Source organism: Oryctolagus cuniculus, chromosome 7 (assembly GCF_051225735.1).
Source record: "Oryctolagus cuniculus isolate XC-2025 breed Fujian yellow rabbit chromosome 7, ASM5122573v1, whole genome shotgun sequence".
NCBI lineage: Eukaryota > Metazoa > Chordata > Mammalia > Lagomorpha > Leporidae > Oryctolagus > Oryctolagus cuniculus.
This window is the reverse complement of record NC_142873.1, coordinates 144,790,853-144,806,865: the sequence shown is the minus strand read 5'-3', so window position 1 is coordinate 144,806,865 and position 16,013 is coordinate 144,790,853. Positions and strand designations below refer to the sequence as shown.

The following is a 16,013-nucleotide window of genomic DNA, read 5'->3' as shown; positions in this document are numbered from 1 at the left end:
GCCAGCGCTGTGGTATGACGGGTGAAGCTGCCTGGTGCAATGCCTGCATCCCCTGTCTGAGTGTTGGTTTGTGTTCCAGCTGCTCTGCTTCCAATCCAGCTCCCTGCTAATGTGCCTGGGAAAGCAGCAGGAGGATGGCCCAAATCCTTGGACCCCTGCACCCACGTGGGAGACCCGGATGGAGTTCCTGGCTCCTGGCTTTGACCTGGCTCAGCCCTGGATGTTGCAGCCATTTGGGGAGTAAACCAGATTATGGAAGATTTCTCTCTTCCTCATCATTCTGCCTTTCAAATAAATCAATCTCAAAAACAAAAACAACAAAAAACAAAACAAAACAAACCAACACCAGCTCCACCATTTTCTAACTATGCATCCCCTGTACAAGGTTCACAGCTGTTTCCTCAACTCTGCAATGGGGGCAGGGGCAGGCACTGTGAGGGCAGGCACAGCAGAAGGGACTAGCACAAATGCGCGTCCCTCCTCTCCCAAGGGGGCAGAGGGATGGCTTCTGACCACAACCCCAACCGGCTGACATGCAGTCTCCGTCCCTGCCTGCCTCTGGCTAGCACGTGCTGTCGGGTTCTCTGTGTACTTGCATTGGCTTCCTGAGGTGGACGCTGGGAGCGAGGACAGGGGCCATTTCTGCTTTGTCTGCCCAGCGCCTGGCACTGAACGAGCCCGCTGGGGCTCAGGACGTGAGGCTGAGCTGAATTACTGCTCCTCCAGTGCCCGTTCGCTGGGGAATGAGCGTGTCATTGTCCTTTCTGCTGTGCTCTCTGGCGACAACGTGACTCCCTCTTTCCTGCATCCCCAACCTGTACTCCCTCCCACGACGGCTGCAGCCAGTCCCTGGTCCCGGAGGGTTGCCACCGACGAGGAAACCTGCCTTGGAGAAGCGAGACAGTTCTTCCACCACCTCGGTCCAAGCTCACCATCACTGCCTGCCTAGACTGCCCCAGTGGTCTCCCCACTGCAGCCCCCGGCATCCCGGCTGAGGACTCCTGGGTGGGTCCCCATTTGTCTCAAGACTTCAAGTCCTAGCAACGCCCTGAATGGGTGGCCCCTCACTCAGCTTTCCGGCTGCCCACGAAGCTGAGCCCCCGTGGCCACGGCTCCCCGCTGCGTTCCCTCTGCCCAGAGCGCACCTGCCGCTCCCCCGCTTCCTTCAGCACCAGCTCTGGGGTCTGGTCAGCCTGGCGGAGGCTCTCACAGCCTCCTCGCTGGTTTTCTCCTGCACAGTCCTCTCCAGGGCCGTAATCATCAAATGCTTTGTGTCATTCTGCTCACTGTCTCTCCCTCCCAACTGGAAGTCCCCCGAGGACCCGAGCCTCATCTGCAGTGTTCACTGTGGTGCCCCCAGTGCCTGGCTTATCGGAGGTGCTGGACAGATGTCCCTGGAACAACTGAATGCATGGGTTGGAGGACGGCGCTGTTAAGTCCCTGCCTGAGTGGGGAGTGCGGCCAGGACGTGGGGCTGGATGGTGTCCCAGTTTCTCCTGCGTCCAGGCCTCCCTGGGTGGCTCTGTTAGGCATTTCACTGAGCTGTGACCTGCCCAAACACCCAGCCCCCACACCCGCTCATTCTCCCTCCTGGAGCCTGGGAGGAACGGTTTTTGGATTATTCCACATTTTTTGGATTATCCACGAGACATCTCCCCTCCAGTGAGAAGGATCAAGAATTTGACATTTTAAACCCTAAGCAGCTTCTTCCTGGCCTGCTTCAGATCTGCAGTGAGACGCAAGGGGAATGGAAGGCCATTTTAATCTTGGCCTGGCCTCGCGAGAAAGGAAAATACGCTGCCAAAGGAAAAAAAAACAACAACAACAACTTTGGTCCATTGTCTCTGCCACACAGAGCTGCAAGAGCCTGAGAGATTCACGGGGTCCATTTCCTTGGACAGATGGGGAGAGAGAGGCCCAGAGGGGCAAAAGCTTGGTCAAGGGCGTGCAGCAAGTGGGTGGTCAACCATGGACCGCACCTGCCCCAGACCTCCTGACCCCCATGTGCAGTCCTTGCCACTGGGCCCCGGGGAGGGGGGTACTGGCAGCAACGGGGCACCAAATGCCCACAGACACGGCCTCAGGATCTCGAGTCACCCTGGCCTCGAATGGTGCCCCCAGAGCACGGAGAGCACGGACAGAGCTGGCCAGGCGACCTGCTCTCTGGAACAGCAGCTCCCAGGAGGCTGTGGTGGCAGCAGGGGTGAAGGGCTCCGGGGCTCGGATGTGTCCCCAGGCCACCCAGCTGGGCCACCATGGCTGGGCCAATCTGTGAAGCTGTCTTGGCCCAGAGGGGGCCGGTTGTGACTGTATTTCTGGAGCAGGTTGTTGGTGGAGAAAACGCCTTCAACCCTGCTCCCTTTCACCATTGTGGGGGTACTTTCTCTTCTTCTTTCCTTTCTTAAACGCCAAATCTTGAGGACACTAAAACTGACTCCACCTAATGAGGTCACAGTACCTGACAAAAATCATACGGGAGAGCTCGCAGTATTTAACTGAACTCTCAGCAAAGCCTTCGGCTGCGAGAAAGGCAACGGCTCCTCCAGGGGCGCGGCACTGATGGGACAGCCCCTCTGCCGGGAGTCCCCAGCAGCGCACGAATCCCAGCACCCCTTCCCCATCACGGGACCCCTACCTGGCCCATAGTCTCTGACCACAGAGCCCACCCCAGGCCTAAGACATCACAAAATGGCCTGTGGGGGTATCCCCTGGGGGGCCGAGAGCAGACTCCTTGGGCCACTCTATAACACCCTCGATGAGCGTGTGACCAAGACCACGCGCCGGCTGAGTCTTGGCACCTCTGAAGCACCCAGGAAGTGGGGGCGGCCCTTCTCCTGCTCACACTGAGCAGTGCAAACGCCCTGCTCTGTGAGGAGCCCGGTGGTGAGCATTTCCCAGGAACTCATGAGCTAGCACAAATGAGGGACAGAGATGGAGCCCACCCTGGCCATGGTCCTCCAGCCATTTCAGTAGCAGGACTTCTGGGATGTCTGAGCCCGCCGGTGGGCTCCCCACACGAGCACCCAACTCCTCCCCGCCTGGCCACAAAACATCTAGCCCTGAGTCCCTGTTTGCCACTGCCAGGCTCCGCGTCTCGTGCTCAAACGAGACCCAGGGGTCCTGCACATCCCCTGCCCCTTCCCCAGCTCCATGGTCCTCAGCCCTCTGCCCCCAGCCTCTGCCCACTGCTCCCATATCCCCAGACTCACCCAGGAACAAAACCTCGCGGTCCAGTCGGCACTTCAGTTGGCACTACAGGGAGGTGACGGTGAATGTGTCCTCAGGGTGAGGTTCTGCCATGGGCCCCAGGAAGCCGCTCTTGGGGCCCCCACCCAGGCCAGGATGCGCCTGCGGCATAAAGCCTGGATACCTGTAGGCGCTGTCCTGCAGGGGCAGCAGCGAGTCCCTCGGCACAGGGGAGAGGGTCAAGTCACTAAGGAGAGGACAGCCATAGCCAGCAGCAGCTGCAGCAGGGCCACGGGGTGGGCCGGGCGGCCGGGCCATCTCCAGTGGCTCTTTGTCGGCCTTGGGCGTGGCCGGTGGGCTAGCCAGGTGGGGGGCACTGAGGCACGCGGCCTCCGTCCTGCCCAGGAAGTCAGCAAGCAGCCCTGCCCCTACCTTGCCTTCATAGGGCGGGCTGCGGGCAGCTGAGCCTGGCGGGTACCAATAGGCTGTGCCCTTGCAGCTGGGGGAGTCGTAGTGAGGCTGGCCCAGGGGCAGGTCCCGGCAGCTCAGGTGGGCCTGGGCTGCAGCCGTGTGGCCCAGGCTGGCCCCCTGGAGCCCGTGCTTGAGGGGCTCGCAGGCGGTCAGCTTTGTGGGCGGTGGCCGCAGTTCTTCCTTGAAGCCCAGCGTGGGCGAGCAGGTGGGCGAGTATGCCTTCTGCAGGCCAGCATCAAACACCGTGGGTGGGTGGGCCAGTGGCGGGAAGTGCTTGCCGTCGAGCTCAGGGGCACCCAGGCTGGGCGAATCACAATGGAAGCCCTGGCCAAAGGTGCCGTCGGAAGGCGTGGACGGGTTCATGGAGTAGGGTCCCATGAAGTCACAGGGGTCTCGCTCTCCCACGCCAAAGGCCCTCGATTGCGAGGGGAGTGGGGACATGCTGCTGTCCCCGCTGTAGTAGTCCAGGCCGAGGTCCGGACTGTCCTGGAACAGCGGGTTGACGGGCTGAGGCTTGGGGATGAACTTGGCTTTGGCCGCCGCCCCACCCCGCTCCTTCTTGGCGGAGCAGGCCCCACCGCCCCGCCCTCCCCGTGGCTGCCGGGGCCCGGTACTGCGTTTGGACGGGTAACCCGAGGCGGCAGCTGGGGCGGACGTCGGGAAGCCGAGGTGCGAGGCCTCGAACAGGTCCACCTTCTTCCGCCGTCCACGGCCCGGCTTGGAGCTGCTCTGGAAGAGGACACTCTGGTTCCAGTTGTAGCCGGGGGCGGAGGAGGCCTCGTTCCAGTCCATCATCAGCTTCTCCAGGCTGGACAGGCTCGACTGGCCCTCGCTGCTGGAGGCCTCGCTGTTGGCACGCCGGAAGCCGCTGCCGCCGCCGCCCACGGGCTGACTGAACTGGGTGCTGTCGGAGGACGACTCCGAGAAGGTCTCGGACACAGCCGTCTGCTGCTTCACCTTCTGGGGCGTGTAGTTGGAGATGTCCAGGATCACGTTGGGCTCGCTGACGTGGCAGTCGAAAGTGGGATTGTAGAGCTGACTAAAGGCCTCGGAGGCCCAGTCCAGGCCCCCATAGCCCTGCCGGAAAGGCCACTGAGAAGCCCCCGCAAACTGCCGACAGTTCTCGGGCGAGGGCTGGAAAGAGGAGGATGAGGAGGAGGCGGCAGAGGCTGCAGAGGTGGCAGAAGCCGTGGTGCCCTTGGGCACCATGTAGCCACCGGGCGAGACGGTGCTGGCCCGGCTGTCACAGCGCAGGGGTGTCGGGGCGGAGCCAGAGAAGGGGGCCGCCTCGGAGCTGTTGAAGAAGGAGGCCTTGCTGGGTGGCAGGCAGGGGCCCCCAGTCGGCGGTGGGGCATAGCCAGCGCTGTGGGCGCTGCTGGGCGAGGCGGGCAGGCTGTTGCCGCTGCCGTAGGCAAAGCTGCAGTCCTTGCTGTTTGCACAGTCTTGGCCCGTGAAGGGCTTAGCTGGGGCGAAAACGCTCTGTCCAGTCCCATAGCCGCCATACTGGGGTGGGTAGGTGTTGGCAGGCGGGTGGGCCGTGGGCGAACGGGCCACGGCTGAGGGTGGGGGAGCCAGCTTGGGGAAGGTCTCGGCCGCCCGGCAGTCCGAGGTGGCCGGGGTTATCCCATAGCTCGCAGCCCTGCCCGGGGGGAAGGTCTGGCGAGCGGGCAGGACAGGCTGGAAGGAGGGGTCTGCCCCAGCTCCACTGCTGCCTACTGCCACCGGGCTGGCTTTGGTTCCCCGGCTGGGGAAGGTGGCCAGGCCCCGCTGAGCAGGCAGGGCGCTGGTGGGCGGCCCCGCATAGGTGCCTGATGCCTTCCGGGACTCTGGGCGAGAGGCTGAGAGCGCGAAGTCCAAGAGGTCCGAGGAGTCATCGGAGTCGAGCAGCGAGCGGAAGTAGCCGGTGAAGAGGTTCTGGCGCTCCTGGCTGAGCTCGCTCTGGCCCGAGGGTGTGCCCGTGCTGTAATAGCTGCCTCGGCCCGAGGCCCCACTCTCCAGCCCCGAGGAGGCAAAGGCCCGGGCCTCGGTCCCCTGAAACCCACAGTTTCGGCCGGCCTGCCCACCTGGGTGCCCATGGTGAGGGGCCCAGCCGCCTGCCTTGTCTCCGGCCCACTCAGCGCCCGCCTCCCCGAAGCCGGGGCCGCCGGGCACCTGCTCCGGGAACAGAGTCCCATTCTTCCGGGACCGCCTCTTGCGCTTGGGCTTCCCGGTCACGGCGTCCACCTCCCCCCTGCCCCGCTTGCGTGGGTGCCCCAGCTCAGTGAGGCCGGGGGCCCCGAGCCCAGCGCCTGCCACTGCCACCACCTTCTTCTTCTTGCCGATGCCCTCGAAGAAGTCACTGAAGGAGCACCGGGCTGCCTTGGCCGCGTGGCCCCCGCCCCGGCCGCCGAAACCGCCTGCTTTGCCCCCGCGCCGCCGGAAGCCCTGCACGCGATGCAGGAAGTGGGAGATGCTCTGGGTGTCAGGGGCCTGGTGCACCGACTCGGGCTCGCTGGGTGTCCAGCAGCGGGGCGGCGAGCACCGCCCAGCGCACTGGCTCTGGCGGTTCAGGAAGGCCAGCTTGGCCAGCACGTCCGAGTACTCGGCCTTGCTGTCGTTGGCGTCGGCCGCGTAGGACGGCTGAGGCGATGCCAGCTTCTGCTTCCTCCTCCGCCGCTTCTTCACCTCTGGCATGGCCATGGTGGCCGCTGCCACAGTGGCCGTCTCGGCGGCCACCACGGCCGGCTCCTTGGGCTTGCCGGGACCCAGCAGCAGGTTCTTCGGGGGACGGCCGCGCTTGCGTTTGAGGATGATGGGCATCTCGCCGGGCGGGAAGACCACCACCACGTTCCGCCCGTTGTTCTTCATCTTCAGCAGGGGCGTGGGCTCCGCGGACACACGGAGGCCCAGCTCCTTGCCCTCCACGCTCAGGCTGCTGCTCAGGGAGGACACTTTGTACGTGGTCTTGTTCCGCCGGCCCAGCGACACAGGGATCTTGGCCATCTTCACCACCATGCGCCGCACACCCCGGCACTTGCCTTTGCGGCTGGGGACCATGGGCGTCTGGGAAGATTCTGGCTCCAGCTCCGGGACTGGGACTGGGCCCGGGCCCGGCAGCGCAGGAGGCGGTGGAGGCGGTGGAGGGGGAGGGGGCTCAGCCAGGGCAGCCGCCAGCCCTGTGGGCATAGGAAGGGGCAGCAGGCGGCCCTCGGGTCCAGCGTCTGCCTTGCGTCCCCGTCCGGCTTTCCGCCGGCGACACAGAATCTTTGGCCTATCAGTGCGCCGCAAGGCGTACTTGGGGTGGCCCTCAGGCCCGGGGGGGCCGTGGGGTGAGCACAAGTCCAGGCGCAAGGGCTCCGCCAGCGGGCAGTGCCCCAGGGGCTGCTGAGGCTCCAGACGGCGACCCGGGACGTCCAGCAACTTGGGCAAGGGGTCGAGCGCCTGAGGGTCGAGCAGCTGCGACTCCAGGGAGTCAGGCAGGGTGTCCAGGGCCTGCAGCGTCAGAGGCGGCAGCCCCAACGGATCGGCAAGCGGCTGCAGGGGCGGCAGCTCCAAAGCTTCCCCGAGCGGCTCTAGAGCCTGCGGGTCCAGAAAGCGGGGCTGGGGGTCCAGGAGCTGAGGCTCCGGCTCCGGAGAAGGGGGTTCAAGGGCTTGGGCCTCCAGCAGCTGGGCCTCAGGGCACGTAAGGGAGGCCAGCTCACTGAGGATGTCGGCATCCGCGAGCTCCGAGTAATCAGGGCCGTCTGGCTCCGGCTCTGGGGGCAGCCCGGGGGCTGCAGCCGTGGCTCCGGGACTATGGCCTTGGCCAGGCGGGGGACTCTCCCTAGGCTCAGGTTCAGGCTCATAGAGGGGGTGGCTGGGCCGTTCCGACTTGGCATGGGGGGTGGCCCGCTCCTCGGGGCTGCGGATGCTGTTGGCCAGGCTGGGGGAGGAGAAGAAGCTGTATTGGAGGTCTCCGGGTGGCGGGGCAGGCGGGCGGCTGAGCCGGAGCCCACCGCAGTCCAGGTGCACGCCGCTGTGCTGCAGGTCCTGGGAGAGCCGGGTCAGGTCCTTCATGATGTCAATCAGCTGCACCACTGGTCGCAGGGTCACCCGCCCGTTGTCCCAGCGGCGGTGGGAGCTGCTGCTGTCGCCCGCCGGTGTAGGGCAGCGGGCCTGTGAGACGGGCCTGGCTGCCCGCGGGGGCAGTGGGTCGTCCCCCTTGGCGAGGACTGGTGGGCGCCGGGTGCTGGGGTCCCGGCGTGGGGGTGGGCGTGGGTTCTCGGAGAAGGCGTGGGTGGAAAAGCCCTTGTCAGGTGGGCTGGCGGGGGGCCGGGAGGGCAGCAAGGGCCGGGGGGTGGGGGGGCCGCCGGGGTAGTACTTGGGCTCCCGGAGGTAGTCAGGAGAGCTGCACACGGCACTGGAAGTCACCACCAGGCCCTGGGGCTTCACACGCATCCTGACCTTGTCCTCCGCGGGCCGCCGGGCGGGGCCGGGGCTGACATGAGGGTGCGAGAAGCCGGGACCAGGACCTGTTGGGCAGGACAGGCGGGAGGTCCCTCACTGAACACCTCACCAGCTTCTCTTCTCAGTGAACCCCTGGGCCTTCCCCCAGCCCTCTCAAAGCACCACATGCATGGGCCCCGGTTCTTACTGACAACTCACCTGCCCTGGAGACCCTGGCTATGGGCTCAGGGAGAACAGACCCCCGCCTCTGCAGGGAAGCCCAAGGGAACAGCAAGGGGAGCGCTCGGGTCGACTTAAGAAGGAGGCTGGGAAATCCTACCAAGGGCATGGCCTCCCACCTCCCCGCCCCCACCCCAGGACTGCAAGAATCTGGCCACTCACCCTCGGCTCTGCCGCCTGGGCTGTCACACTGGAGAGCTCTGTGGATGAGACAGCGACAGGGGACCTGAATTCCCCACGTGGTCTGGGGGCCACAGCTCAATGCCTGGCCACCTGCCCACTGCTCAGGTCTCCTCCAGGAACCAACCCCCAGCTCCCTAGGTTGCTCCCTGCAGCGCGCATACCCCGCTGACCTGGGAGAGAGAGGGCCCCTGTGCCTGGGGGCGCTGCCAGTCGCTGGCCGTCAGCTGGGGGTGCTATGGAGCAACTTCGGCCTGAGCCCAGGCCTCGGGCGTGGACAGCGCCTGGAAAGGACCATTGCAGCTCAGGTTTAGTGGGCACCTACTGCGCGCCAGGCACTGGGCTGGATGCTGTGTGGGCATCGTTTCATTTAACGCTTCATACAGATGCTGTGAGGTGCGGGCTAGTAATAAGCCCATTTCACAGAGAAGAAATGGAGGCTCCAAGATGAAAGAACTCACTACTTATGGAGTGCCTGCTTTGCAAAAGGGCTGGGCAGACAGATCCCGATTAGATAATCGTGAATGATTTAATCGTTAGTGGCATAAGAGCTCCAGGGAAGTGAAGCATGCCTAAGGTCAGAGCTTCAACAGTCACTACTATTGCTGCCCCCAAAGACACTGTCACTGCTGCCAAACACGGGGCCACGCCCATTACACGGCACCCCTCGCCTCACGCCCCTGCAGACCAGAGATTGAGGTCAGCACCCTTCCCAACTCCACAGAGCCCACCGCTGAAGGCATTAAGCACCATGAAGGCAAGGATCGTGTCCCTTTCTGTTCGTGGCTTCCAACACCCAGAATGGCACGTGGCCCTCAAAAGATGGTTTCAAGAAAGATTTGTGGTGGGGCAGGTGCTATGGTGCAGTGCCGGCATCCCACATGGGCGCCGATTTGAGTCCCGGCTGCTCCACTTCCGATCCAGCTCTCTGCTATGGCCTGGGAAAGCACTGGAGGATGGCCCAAATCCTTGGGCCCCTGCACCCACGTGGGAGACCTGGAAGAAGCTCCTGGCTCCTGGCTTTGGATCAGCCCAGCTCTGGCCATTTGGGGAATGAACCAGAGGATGGAAGACCTCTCTCTCTCTCTCTCTGCCTCTCAAATGAATGAGTAAAATAAATTTAAAAAACAAAGATTTGTGGAATGAGTGAATGAACAAGGCACACACAACAGTCAACCCTGCCTCAAGTGTGACCCAAGAAGGAAGCTGAGGCAGGGAGAGGGACAGGGCTGCAGGATGGGACCCTCTCTGACCCTCTCCACTGCTCCAGCCCAGCCCCAGCTCGCTCGGGCCCCATCAATCTCCATGTCACAGTCCCCATCAACCGTAGGCAATCACCAGAGCACCTCCCCCGAGGGTGTGGGCTCTGCAGGGGCAGGGATCACATCTGTCTTGTTTACCACAGCATCCCCTGACCCCAGGGCCTGGGCTACAGATGCTCCATAAATATTTACCAACTGAGCCCTCAAGCTGGTCAGGGCAGAGCTGGGATTTAGATCCAGGCATCTGACTCCCAAGGGAGCCTGAAGCCTCAGGACCATGGCTGATCCTGAGGAACTATGATCTGGAGGAGTTGAATGGGCCCTGGTCACTGGGAGGGTTTTAAAGACAGCCCCTGGAGGCCTGGCACTGTGGTGCAGTAGGTAAAGTCACCACCTGCGATGCCAGCATTCCATATGGGTACTGGTTCGAGTCCCGGCTGCTCCACTTCAATCCAGCTCTCTACTAGTGTGCTTGGGAAAGCAGCAGAGGATGACCCCAGTGCTCGGGCCTCCACCAGCCACATGGGAGACCTGTTTGGAGCTCCTTGCTCTTGGCCCCAGCCTGGCCCAGCCCTGGTCGTGGTGGCTATCCAGGAAGTAAACCAGCAGATGAAGAATTCTCTGTCTCTTTCTCTCTAAGTAAATAAATAAATCTTTAAGAAGAAGAAGACAGATCCTGATCATTGTCTAGTGTCTGGACCTGACCTAAGGGATGGCTCGCAAGGCCTAACCTCCAAAGACACAGGGAGACTCTCACTGGCTGGCACACCTCCCAGGACTGTCACCTCCCAGGAAGACTGCAGAGGTGACAGCGTGATGGGATGGCGTGGAAAGGGACACACCCCCCTGCACCTGTTCGGTGAGCAGTCATCTGCAATCTACAAGTTCCCTCACAGGCGACCCACAAAATCCTCATGGCAACCGGGGAAGCATGGTTTATTACCCCCATGCTACAGGCTCAGAGGGGTTGTGTGACTTGCTTGAGGTCACCCAACTACCGGGTAGCAGGAGTCCTAATTCTGTCCTAAGTCCAAAGCCTCCTTCTACTCCCAGCTCTTGCAATTCTCCTTCAGCCACTTCCGAAAATGCTTCTTCTAGAGCTGTGGTCTAATTTAAGGCTGGGAGGAGCCTTCAAGTTATCTAACCCATTGGCTTCCAAGCCCTAGGCCTGGGGGAGCCATGCAGCATTCCGGATAGCCAGGTCCTGGTCCGGGAGGGGTCTCGAACACATCCGAAGGAACATCCGGGAATCTATTTCTCATCAGCCACCCCAGAGAGGACACTGCTCTAGTGTCACCTCGTGCCCCACCCATTGTGCAGGTGAGGAAACTGAGACCGGAAGGGGCAGAGAGACTTTGTTGAGGCCCCAAAGGGCCCTTATGGTGCTTGTTAGGGTGGAACATCCCTCTGTCCACTGTCCCTTCCGTCTCTGCAGGCCCTGGGCCTGGCTGCTCCTCCTCGGGGTCCCACCTACTGGCTCACTCAGGCACTGTTCACTTCCACGCCCGGGCGTGGACCCGGCCCCTCCCAGGTCAGGCGCTCTCTGCTCCAAGGACTTGGAGCACTGGTGGGGACACCTTCACAAAGGAGGGAGGGGAAGGGAGCCCCCAGGGCCACTCTCCAACAGCACAGCCGTCCTGTAGCCCCCAGCCGCACTCTCTGAGGTGCCACCAGAAGCCTCCAACCCACCCTGGCTGAGGGTGGGGCCCTGCAGACCTCCCACTTGGGGCCAGAGGGTGTAATCTTGGCAGGAGAGCAAACCCTCCTCTGCCGTGGCCGGCTTCTGTTCCACCCACCCGTGAAGACCTTTGGCCACGTCCTCCGGCTCTGGCCACTGCTCTCACTTGCTCACTCGCTCACTCCGAGCCTCCAGGATCTGAGGGAAGCAGCTGGCTCCCCTCCCTACCACACCCTGGCAGCCATTCTCTTGGCCCCCTCCCAAGGGTACCACCTAGCCTTGGTCTGTGAACAAAGTCAAAAGGGTCCTTCTGTCTGCCTGTCTGCTTCTGGGTCAGTGTGTCTGGCTCTGCCCATGGGGACAGCAGCCTGCTGGGAGGGGCAGGGGGCCCCAACCTGCTGTGCGCAGTGCCGGGAAGCGCCAGCCCACATCCTTGAGTCCCCAGCCCCACCCTCCCCGCTGTGGCTGTGACCACCCCACCCCTTCCCCAGCTCTCCGCCCCCTCCCCCACCCACAGCCTCCCCAGGGGAGCCAGCCTGCCAGCCCCAGCTCTCACTTCCGGCCTCATGACCCTCTCTCCAGCTTGCACACTCCCCCGCCCCCCATTTCCCTCCCAGCCTGGTTTGAAGGCCCAGGGATGTCCTCAAATGGAAAACACTGCCTCAAAGGGGCTATAACTGCCGCTCAGAGACCTTCCCCTCCTGGGGCCACATCTCCTGGGATCTGCCCATCAGGAACTTGTCATGGCCCTGGTCTGCCTCCTCTTCAGCCCCCTACCCATCCAGCCCACTGGACCTGAAGACTGATTTTGGCCCCAAAACTGTAACAAAAAGAAACAAGTGATGGAAATGAGAGCTGCAGCGGTCACTTTTTGGCATTGAAACGGAGGCTCAGAGAGGCTCAGCTGTGCCCCTAAGGACAAACAGCCATGTCACCCAGTTCAGATGGAGTCTGAATTTAGGTTTGTTGGGCTCCTCCAAACCAAACCGCTTTGCTTTCCAGAGACTCAGCCCCCTCCTAGGCTGCCTCCTCCAACTGTCCTAGTCCCAACCATTGGTTCCAGTTTTTGACTTCTAATCTATCCTCCTAGCTTCTGGTCACCACCTCCCACTGCAGCCATCCAGATGCACTACCTTCCCTCACCACTAGGTGTCCCCTCGGAGCCACTGATGCCCCCAAGGGGAGCTGGCCATGCCCCCCCCCCCGCCCCCCAGCACAGCACACCCCACCCCACCCCACCCTACCACCAGCCACACAGAGCTCCTTTGTGCAGCCCTCGCCCACCCCCTTCCTGCTCAGAGTGGGGCACCTGGCAAGCAGGTCTGCCCCAGGACCGCCCCCTGCCAGCCCCCTGCCCCGGGTGCCAGGTGTGCGGGCGCCACTGCCAGCTCTCACTGGACCTGAGGGTCACCCTGCCGGCGGCCCTCCCTTCCTCCCTCCGAGGTCACCCAGGGACTGTGCTTCCCGCCCTGCTCCGCCCCCATCCCCTCCTGCCCTTGGCCCTTCCAGACTCCTGTCCTTGTCTTTCCCTCGGTCTCCCGGAGGACTCCCCTCCTCCAGCCCCACCAGGCCCTCCCCCTCGCCTCTCACCCCCGCCCACCTCCTTCCCCCGAGAGAGCTCCCTGTTCCGCCCCCCCCTCCCCGCCCAGGTCTGAAGGACTCCTCCTCCTGGAAAGTTGCTGCTGGAAAGGAAGTGACTTCAGCGATTTGGCCACAAGGCTGGGCACTGCTGAGCCCAGCTCAGCTCAAGGCTCGCCCAGCCACCTCCAGAGCACAAACGGAGCCACGTGCACGCACCACCCCCACCGTGCACCCGGAACCACGAGCACTCGCTTCCCCTGTGAACACGAAGCTCCCTCTGGGCACACACTGCGCCACCCTGGTGTGTGGAGCGTCTACCCACCTCTCTCCAGTGCACACCAGCACCCTGCATGCACACACACACACACACACACACACCCAGCATTCCCACACCTGCCCAGCACACACCCTGGATCTTGCACACTCACCATTCTGCTGCACTGTGTACACAGCCCTTGCCCGCCCTCCAGCCCCATCCACTTACGTAACTCTTGGATACCCAGCCCTGCGCACCCTCCACACACACCTGCTTGCATGCAAGCCTGAGTGGCCTGCACATTTACAGCTGGGTGCCCACAGGTGTACTCCCCACCCTTGCAATCCCAGGAGGCCCCACCCCCAGACTTCAGCCCCCAGGAATGCTCCTTTGGAAGTTGGGTGGGGTCCCCAGGCAGGCTGGGCTCTGGGGAGCTTCCTGGCGCCCGAGGCTTCATGTGTCAACTCAGGGTGTTGCCTCTGCTGGGCAGGGCAGCCCCACCTGGCCTCTGCAGTTCCTGAGCTGGGTGGGCTAACTGGGGCCAGGCGGAGGGAGGCCAGCCCTGCCCCTGCCCCACTCCCTGTCCCCTCCGGGTCCTCCTAGGGTTCCCCAGGCCCTCCCAGCTCCTCCCCTTGGCCGGCCAGCTCTGGGCTTCCAGAGCCTCTACCACAGAGGTGTCTACCTCTGCCCTGAGGCCTGGTCACTGTCACAACCCCTCTCTCGGGTCACTAAGGGGCAGGCAGGACTCCGGGGGACTCAGTTCCCCTCTCTGGACAGCGGGGAGTTGAAGTAAGCTGGTCAACAGCTTTCAGACCCCTGATGTAAAGGGCCTCTTTCTGGTCTAAGTGTGAAAGGGTCTCTGCTGGGCGTGGGAAGATTTCCTGGGGTGGGGGGGCAGGCCCGGCTTCCCTGCAGTTACCTGAGCAGGCTGTGCCAACAGGCCCGGCTCAGCAGGACAGGCCTGCCTCCACCAGCATCTCCAGGATGGTCTCCACGGCGGCCCAAGCGGCGCCCCTCACCCGGGGCCCTCTGCACACGCTCAGCTGGGCAGGCTCCGGGGTCCAGGCCGATGGGGAGACAGTCAGGCAAGCTCCCATCTGTGGAAGCAAACACAGGCCCCCTAGGCGTAAGCACGGATGCAGGGAGAGCAGGGAACGGAGGGCCACTGGGCCCAGATGGGGTCCGGTCTGGCTCCAATGCCCTCCCAGTGGGAGCTGTGAGCCTGCAGGCTCCTCCTGAGGAGCTGCGTTCATACGTGTAGGAACACACATGCAGACATACACACACATGCATATACACAAACACAGGCTATGGCAGTGCAGCCTCTGCCACTCAGATGGTCCTGGACTCGCTGGCTCTGCGTGATCTCTGGCAAGCGGGTTAACCTCTCTAGCTCTGTTTTCTCACCTATAAAATGGGGAGACGATCTTAGCAGTGAGGAGGAGCACTCGGGGGAAGCCAGGCACAGGGCAGGTGTGGGCTGCAGCCCAGAATGATGGTGAAAGCAGATTTCCACGCGGCTACGCGTGCAGCTGGCATTCACCTGTCTCTATCACCGACCAGACACAGCTCTTGTTCGCTTTAATAGCCATGGCCTTGCTCACCAATGCCTGCTTCCTGCCTCCCTGGGTTCTGCACCAGAGTCACGAGGGGCCCGGGAAGCTGGTCTTGTGGACTGCTCGTGGGTTCTGGTCGCCTGGGAAGCTGATGGCATGTGTCAGTCCCTGCCTGAAGATCACACTCCTGTCTGTGTTCAGCAGTGCGGGTGCCCACACCCGTACGTGGGTGCCTGGGTCTGTGTGTGAACCCGTGTGTGCGAGCAGTTTGCTTGCCTGTGGTTGGTGTGGTCAGCTGAGTGCGTGCCTGGGTTCGGCGTGCTCACACGGTACATGTGGGCATTATCTGTATTTCTGTTCTATTCGGCTTGTGTGTGCCCAGCTGCACCTGCGTAGGTACACCTGTGAGGACACAGGGGTCTAAGTGTGCTGGTGTGCGACAAGGCGTGCCCTGTTGTCACCGGGTATGTGAGCGCCTGCGTGTGCGCTCTGCCTGGCTCTCCACATCTCGCTGTGTCAGGAGCCAAACCGGCTCTTGCCTGTTTCAGAGCTCTCTGGATGTGTGTGAGGGGGGCGGGGGCTGCGGCTGATCCTCTGCTGTCCCTGCAGGTTTCCAATCTCGAGGCCTGTGACCACGGGCACTGGTGTCGCTGGGCATCAGCGTTGCCGCCCCCCTACCTCTGCTTGTCTCTGGTTTCCAGGGCCACCGCGTGCCTGGTCACAGTGTTCCCATGAGTCTGTTTCACCAGGGTCACAATGTGCTCACGGGTGTGTCTGCATGTGTGGATTTGCACGGCCTGATCACTGTACCTGTGCATGGAGGTGGGCCCTTGTGCCCTGTCACTGGGTCTCTGTGCTATCACAGCTCGTGTCGGCGACAATGTGCCGAGAGGGCCTGTGTGCCCAGTATGCCTGTGCACAATGGCACAGACCCTCTGTGCGACCACTGTGTGCACAGGAAGACCCTTTGTGTGACAGTGTGTGTTGGTGTCACTGTTTGTATGTTCCTGCTCCCCTCCTCCCTCCTCCCTCGCTCCGGCGCTCACTCTCTCTCGCTCGCTCTCTCTCTCTCTCTCTGTAGGAGCCAGACAACTCCCCAAGCCTGGATTAGGGACAATTTATCCACAGGCAGAGAAGGAGAATTCCAACCTGCCAGAGCCTCCCTCCTCGGATCCGTCCCCCCTTTTCTTGTGGTTGGG

The 16,013-nt window shown here is 62.8% G+C and overlaps 1 protein-coding gene across 27 annotated transcripts in view; it reads right to left on the bottom strand.

The window, feature by feature from the left end:
- AHDC1 (AT-hook DNA binding motif containing 1) overlaps nt 1–16,013 on the bottom strand; it is a 62,049-nt gene that overhangs the window by 7,281 nt on the left and 38,755 nt on the right. For 20 of the 27 annotated variants that reach the window (XM_070079004.2, XM_070079009.2, XM_089301226.1 and 17 more), the window contains 4 exons: nt 14,178–14,355; nt 8,655–8,765; nt 8,464–8,501; nt 3,210–8,147 (listed from right to left, as the gene is read on the bottom strand). In XM_070079004.2, the coding sequence (XP_069935105.2) occupies nt 3,253–8,073 (4,821 nt within the window). In that variant the 5' untranslated portion in view covers nt 8,074–8,147; nt 8,464–8,501; nt 8,655–8,765; nt 14,178–14,355 and the 3' untranslated portion in view covers nt 3,210–3,252. The remainder of the gene's footprint in view (nt 1–3,209; nt 8,148–8,463; nt 8,502–8,654; nt 8,766–14,177; nt 14,356–16,013) is intronic. The other 7 variants (XM_070079017.2, XM_089301238.1, XM_070079019.2 and 4 more) reach the window with 2 other exon arrangements.